Here is a 7,288-nt window from a genome sequence, read left to right on the forward strand (position 1 = left end):
TTTATTCGTTTGAATGTAATTTCTTGAAATTTCTATTGCCAACTAAAATCGACCATACGAGAAGTATACGCTATGGACTTTTACCTCTGCAAACTCTTCAAAATTTTGTGCAATGGTTTTCTACATTTAATGCTGCACAATAACTGCGTTGAACATCGAAACAAAATTAAGTCATTTATGGGGGGAAGGTAACAGTCAATAAGATGTGTAAAAATCAAATTTTTGGGCCAAATAGTTTTTGTGAAAGCGAATGATAAGTGTGTCAAAGCAGTCGGAACACCATGTGTCTGCACAGGCGAGCAGTGCAGTGGTGACGAAATCGCGCATAGCGCGGAATGCGGGGAGCACGTCTCTGAAGCAGCGAAAGGGTTAATGCGGCCGTGGTGGCTTTACTTCATAAACTGCGCGCTCCCCCCCCCCCCCCCTCCCCAAACGTAAGTTTGCGAACTATACTATACTATGGCGCTGCTTCTCTTGGCGCGTGCTACTGGCAACGCAGCAATCTTCCACGTCTGGGCGGGCATGCGCGAGCCGCCAAGATAAAAGAATTGAACTATAGTAGTCGATTAGGACAACATAACGTGAAAGTAGCAAGGCGTACTACTTTGGCGATTTCGAGAAAATAGCAAGAGAAGTATTATGCGTCAATGTTGTACCGGTGTGTTGCGACTCTGAGTGCAAGATGGCGGCGGTCATATGGTTAAGCTTGAAGTTGCGTAATCGGTAGATCGCTGGATCGAGTAGCACTTTTTTAATTTTTTTATTCACATTTTTTCATCACTAGTCATATTATTTCATACATATTACATTTCAAAAGTAATATGATAAAAATAAGCGTGTATTTGCAAGAACTTGAATTTCCAATGATATTTGGTTGTTTGCTCTTTTCTTATTACCAAAACAAATATTATATTTATAACCATCAACAAGTAAACGATGAAACGCATGACGTTTTTCTGAAAATTAAGCTTGGTATGATTTGCGCAGACCGTTTTACCTGTAATCGGGTAAGGTACCGAGAACTGCTTTGCAGCAGAATGCTTGGATCAGCGGATACAGGTTTCAGGGACGAGAGACAGGCTTGGAGACACCAAGTCAAACATCGATAAATAAAAGTGTAAATGACATCGTACAATATGCCATAATATGAGGGTAACGTACGAATAATCGTCGCACATGCTTTCAACATTACAAGTTACAGGATGATATTTTTCGTACAGACACGGCATTATTACATCGTATGAATGCAGTTTTAACGCATGCACAAGGAATCTTCGTAGTTTCTAAGGAAAATCAAACCTGATTAACATTTTGAAAAAAATTCTCTTTCTTCCGCCAATTTGGATGCAAATTACGCGTAGCGCAACATTTTATTGGTGCTGAAAATTTGCGATGTACGATTGAATGTATTTTTATTACACCTTCACGATAAGTAATTTCTCGTTGACGAAATAAATCTCGGGTGAACAGCCTCGTATGAGTGTGCATAGTACACAATATTTCGGCAATCGACCACGTTCATCGTCAATCAGACATGAAGAAATTTGAAGGTGCTTGAGGTAAAGTTTTTGACATGCCTATAGAAATAAAAGTCGCATAATATTTGTTGTATTAATAATAACATTGAAAATTCAATGAAAGTTCGTGCAAATACACGTGTCTTTTCATCATATTATATTTCAAATGTAGTATGTGCGAAATAATGTGAGTAGTGTCGAAAAAATTGTAACTTAGAGAAAAATATGACCGGGACTCGATCCAGGAATCGACCGATTACGGAATTTGAACGCTAACCACGTGGCCGCCGCCAGTTAATGCTCAGGTTCGCATCATAGCGGTACATCACTGGCGCGCACAACTACTCTTGCGATTTTCTCTAAATCGCTTAAGTAGTACGCCTTACTCCTTGCACATTTTTCCTGATGGGCTGTCGGAGGTGTACAAAATTCGAAGTTCATCCGTGATCCGAAAGTGGTGGCCTCCCCTTGTGAGAGAGAATTTCTGTAAGGTGAGATATGTAAATCTTGTTGTATTTATTTGAGAAGCAATTTATGATTCTACTACTTATAGCCTCATAAAAACAAGCTCCTTCCAAGGAAATGGAATGAAATCTAACGCCACTTTTTTTGCAGAGATCGACATCGCAGACGAATCGAGACGAACTGACCTTGACGCCTTCGTCAAGGCCAGCAAATGGGATCTCTAGAAGCGAACCCAAAGTTCTAGGGAAGTCTGACGCTGATTCTACAAAGAAGTTCGGCATTCAAAATGCGAAAAAGTTTATTGTAGCAAAACATGGACATGATAAATCTTCTAGGGTCAGCCACAGGAAGATTTAGTCTTGAACTCTGGGCACTGGATTGCAACATGTAGTGATGTAGTCTTGAAGTATTATTCTTCTGTATAAACATAGAGGTCACTGTGACGTACTACGTTGCGTGACATATTTACATAATTCAACAAATGAGTAGGTTTTGATAACGTGCAGGAGACTGTAAAAGAAAAATTTAAAAATCTGTTGTTACGTTATATGTTTTGTTCCATAGATACATAGGATGAAGAATATGTCATGAAAAAAGAATATATAATACATATTTACAAAAAAACTGAGATTGCCAATGTTCCTTCAACAAATCCTGGGGGAAATGGTCCTCGTGGTGGTGGAATTGGTAAAATATCTGAAATATATTTTCATTTCAAGCGTAATAGCAGACTTGTTTCAAACATATAAAAGTACTTAACAATGGAGTGCTTAAGGTAATTCTTAATCTATTGTATCCACACATCATTAAACTGAAAACGCTTTTCAGCACTTATTTACAACTTTTTTTCTTTTTCTTTACGTTGGTCGCTTTACTGCACTGAAGATGAGCGGAAGTCGGATTTCACTTAATGCGTACGTTATCTGACATTATGAACATTATTTACACCACCTGGTTCAAATGAAATAACTTAATGTGAAACACGAAATTGCGCAGGGGTCCTGTAACAATGTGACAATGATGTAAACTTGAGGAGAGCTATAGGACTGCTGAATAGGTGGATAGAATAACTGGTCACCTGCTGTTCAAAAATGCTTATTTATTGATGCATTTGGTGCACAGTCCATCATCAGAACATCAAAAACAAAAGTCCTCAAAGTGTGGAGCCCCATATGTCAGCTATCAGCATCAGTACTCAACTTGAGGAGAATAAGTCTGCACGCTGTGTATGAAAACGTCTGTTTTTGATGTTCTGATGAGTCAGTAGCTTAGAATTTTTGAACAACTAGTGACCAATTATTCTAGCGACCTGTTCAGCTGTGGCATAAGGCTCCTCAAGATCAAAGGAAATATTCATCAACAAAGGAGCTGCCCACAAATAAATCCTGTAGGTTCCTCTTATACTGCACTTCAGTTGCAGCTAATCTAATTATTCCTACTGGCACTTTATTGAAACTGTATGTTCCTGAATAAGGGTCACTTTGCTGAACCAGAGTAATTGACTTGAAATATTTATGTAGATCATTCTTGCTTATAGTACTGATCTCATGAACAGGACTTTTGGTTTGAGAAAAAGGTATATCGAATTTCATTAACGAAAAAAGTATATTACGAAGCAGTAATTAGTTCCCCCAATTCCTTGAACACGCCTCTGCAGAATGCTCTTGACATCGTATCACAAATAACTCATTTAACATGCTTTTTTGCTCATAAAACTTTAGCTTGAAGTGATTATTTACTAAAAAAGTGGTCCCGATGACACTAAGGAATGTAAGTAAGCGAAATGTGTTTGCTCTTTACTTTTATATCAGCAGTTTCTGACAGCTGCATATAAATAAAGATTTGCTGAGGTAGTTCTTCAGTTCCGTTGTTTGTTCCTACAGACTGAATTTGTTATCCACTGTAATCCCAAGAATTTAACACTACTAACCTCCTGACTGTCGCTCCCAAGTTCTGAACTACATGCAGTGTTAACTACATGCAGTGTTCCTTTTCAAAGATTAGTGATAAGGAATTGGCGAGGAACCATTCGATAATGTCTCTGAAAATTGAAATGGCAAGGATCATAGAGCTGGGAGTGGAAAGATACTGAGAAAAAAATTAAAAGACTTTTAACAATATTTGTTTGCCTTAGCGGCGTTTTAACATTAACAAAATAAACGATGAAAAGCCATCATAAAACATTTAACAGATGCCACAATGGAGGTGATAATTCAGGACGTTAAATACTTAAAGATATTTTTAAAGTTAAACGCACACAATTTGCTTTAGAATACGGGAATCAGTTTTAACAAAATTTTGAGCAGAAAATAACTGACGATATTAATCTCAGTATAAAGGCCCGAAACAAATACTCTATGTGATCAAAAGTAACCGGACAAGTGGGTGATAATGACTTACAACATCGCGGCGCTCTCCATCGGTAATGCTGGAATTCAGTATGGTGTTGGCCCACCCTTAGCGTTGATGACAGCTTCCACTCTCGCAGGCATACGTTCAATCAGCTGCTGGAAGATTTCTTGGGGAATGATAGCCCATTCTTACGGAGTGCTGCACTGAGGAGACGTATCGATGTCGGTCGGTGAGACCTGGCATGAAGTCGGCATTTCAAAACACCCCAGAGGTGTTCTATAGGATTTAGGTCAGGACTCTGTGCAGGTAAGTCCATTACAGGGATGTTATTGTCGTGTACCCAGTCCGCCATAGATCGTGCATTATGAACAGGTGTTCGACCCTGTTAAAAGATGCAATCGCCATCTCTGAATTGCTCTTCAACAGTGGTAAGCAAGAAGGCGTTTGAAACATCAGTGTAGGCCTGTGCTGTGATAGTGCCACGCAAAACAACAACGAGTGCAAGCCGCCCCCATGAAAAACACGAACATACCACAACACCACCGCCTCCGAATTTTACTGCAGGCACTACACACGCTGGCAGATGACGTTCACCGGGCATTCGCCTTACCCACACCCTGCCATCGGATCGTCACATTGTGTACCGTGATTCGTCACTCCACACAACTTTTTTCCAATGTTCAGTCGTCCAATATTTACGCTCCTTTCACCAAGCCAAACGTCGTTTAGCATTTACTGGCGTGATGTGTGGCGTATGAGCAGCCGCTCGACCATGAAATCCAAGTTTTCTCACCTCCCGCCTAACTTTCATAGCATTTGCAATGGATCCTGATGCAGTTTGGAATTCCTGTGTGATGGTCTGGATAGATGTCTCCCTATTACACATTACGACCCTCTTCAACTGTCGGCGGTCTCTGTCTGTCAACAGACGAGATCGGCCTGTACACTTTTGTGCTGTACGTGTCCTTTCATGTTTCCACTTCACTATCACATCGAAAACAATGGACCTAGGGATGTTTAGGAGTGTGGAAATCTCGCGTACAGACGCATGACACAAGTGGCACCCAATTACCTGACCCCGTTCGAATTCTGTGAGTTCCACGAAGAGTCCCATTCTGCTCTCTCGCGATGTCTAATGACTACTGAAGTCGCTGATATGGAGTACTTGGCAGTAGGTGGCAGCACAATGCACTTAAAATGAAAAACGTATGTTTTTCGGGGTGTCCGGGTACTTTTGATCACATAGTATACATCTGTTCATTAAACATACGGTAACACATGGCGACTAAGTCGAGGTTAGCCCAGACAGCGTTTAATCTCTTCATTCAGCTTGGGTCAGGAATTATAGAAAACACACACACACATGTTCAAATGTGTGTGAAATCTTATGGGACTTAACTGCTAAGGTCATCAGTCCCTAAGCTTACACACTACTTAACCTAAATTACTCTAAGGACAAACACACACACACCCATGCCCGAGGGAGGACTCGAACCTCCGCCGGGACCAGCCGTACAGTCCATGACTGCACACACACTCACACACACACACACACACACACACACACACACACACACACACACACACAAACACACACACACACACACACACACACACACTCACACACACAACAAAATTTGTAACCACATGGGCCCAAGCTAACACCAACAGAAATAAACTACAATTCGCACTACTATAACCTCGTGAGACGCTTTCAGGTTTTAACTGTGACTCGATAACGACAATAGTAATTTGACACATGTGTGTTTAAAAAATCGGACATGTGCGAGAACGATTCTCACAAAATTTCGGCTTGATACCTATACGCATTCCTGAGGAGAAGGGGTCTTAATAAACGGATGGACAGATGGACGATGAAGTCATCCTATAAGAGTTCCATTTTTACCGACTGAGGTACAAAAGCCTAAAAAGAACAAATCCTTCCAAGTTATAACATACTGGCCTTTAAAAAGATGTATACAATTTAAACAATAATTTTTTGTTAATAAATAAAAACAGAAATAAAACTTCTAAAACAATCAACACTAAAATCTAAATTCTGTTTACCTTTGACAAGTAGGATTAAAAAACTCAGCTTGTACTGGTAATCCGAAATGTTGATTCATCTTGGAGGACTAAAATCAAAATTACCGTAATTGCAGTCGTTATTCAAAGGTTGCCATCATCGCAGAGGAGAACTCGAATTCAATATCTACAGGAAGGCATCACTCAAAGTACGATCAGCACTGTAACGAAAGATGCTCACTGTTTTTCTTTCTACTCTAGTTCTTAGCTGCATCGTGAATACTGGCAGCTTGGCATCCACAAACCAAGTCAGTGGAACCAGGAAATGTGCCGACTCCGAAGGGCAAATCGTGAGACCACGAAGGCAGAGGAAAGCAGTAACACTTCAGGTAAAGTAGGTACCCAAAGCCATCGAAAACGCGACGAACCTCAGTCCTCGGCAAGCAATCCCGGTTACTATCCAAAAAGCATGCAATGATTGCAGTTGGGATTTAATCAGCTCGGAATGCAGCTTCTCGCGGGATGCCCGTGGACCTGTCGCCAGGATACAAAGAGCAGAGAGGTTTGGTGAGCGGTAGATAGCGACTGTGACCTATGTAAGCCTCATAAATTTCACCAACCGCTGTTTCTTAAATTATACTTTTGCTGCTTATTGCAATTTTGTATCATCTGTAAACATAGCAAGCTTGGAGTCTGTTAATGTTACTGATGACAGGTGATTAACATACACAAGAAAAAGTAAAAGCCCTAAGATGGAACCATGTGGGACTCCACATATAATTAGTTTCCAGTACCTCAATACATGTCTCTTGCCTACTGACATCATTTGTTTCCTACCAGAAAAAAACGATTTCAAACATTTTGTAGTACTTGCGCTTACCCTGGTACATTCTAATTTATTTTAAAAGAAATTGTAATTTAGATACTCA

General features: G+C 40.3%; 1 protein-coding gene across 2 annotated transcripts in view; it reads left to right on the forward strand.

The window, feature by feature from the left end:
- The window catches only part of LOC126187686 (uncharacterized), a 68,976-nt gene extending 66,227 nt beyond the window's left edge, over positions 1-2,749 (forward strand). Inside the window, exon 5 of one of the 2 annotated variants that reach the window (XM_049928926.1) lies at positions 2,133-2,749. In XM_049928926.1, the coding sequence (XP_049784883.1) occupies positions 2,133-2,339 (207 nt within the window). In that variant the 3' untranslated portion in view covers positions 2,340-2,749. The remainder of the gene's footprint in view (positions 1-2,132) is intronic. The other variant, XM_049928925.1, reaches the window with a different exon arrangement.
- The last annotated feature ends 4,539 nt before the right edge of the window (positions 2,750-7,288 follow it).

This window comes from Schistocerca cancellata, chromosome 5 (genome assembly GCF_023864275.1).
Source record: "Schistocerca cancellata isolate TAMUIC-IGC-003103 chromosome 5, iqSchCanc2.1, whole genome shotgun sequence".
In the NCBI taxonomy this organism is placed as follows: Eukaryota; Metazoa; Arthropoda; class Insecta; order Orthoptera; family Acrididae; genus Schistocerca; species Schistocerca cancellata.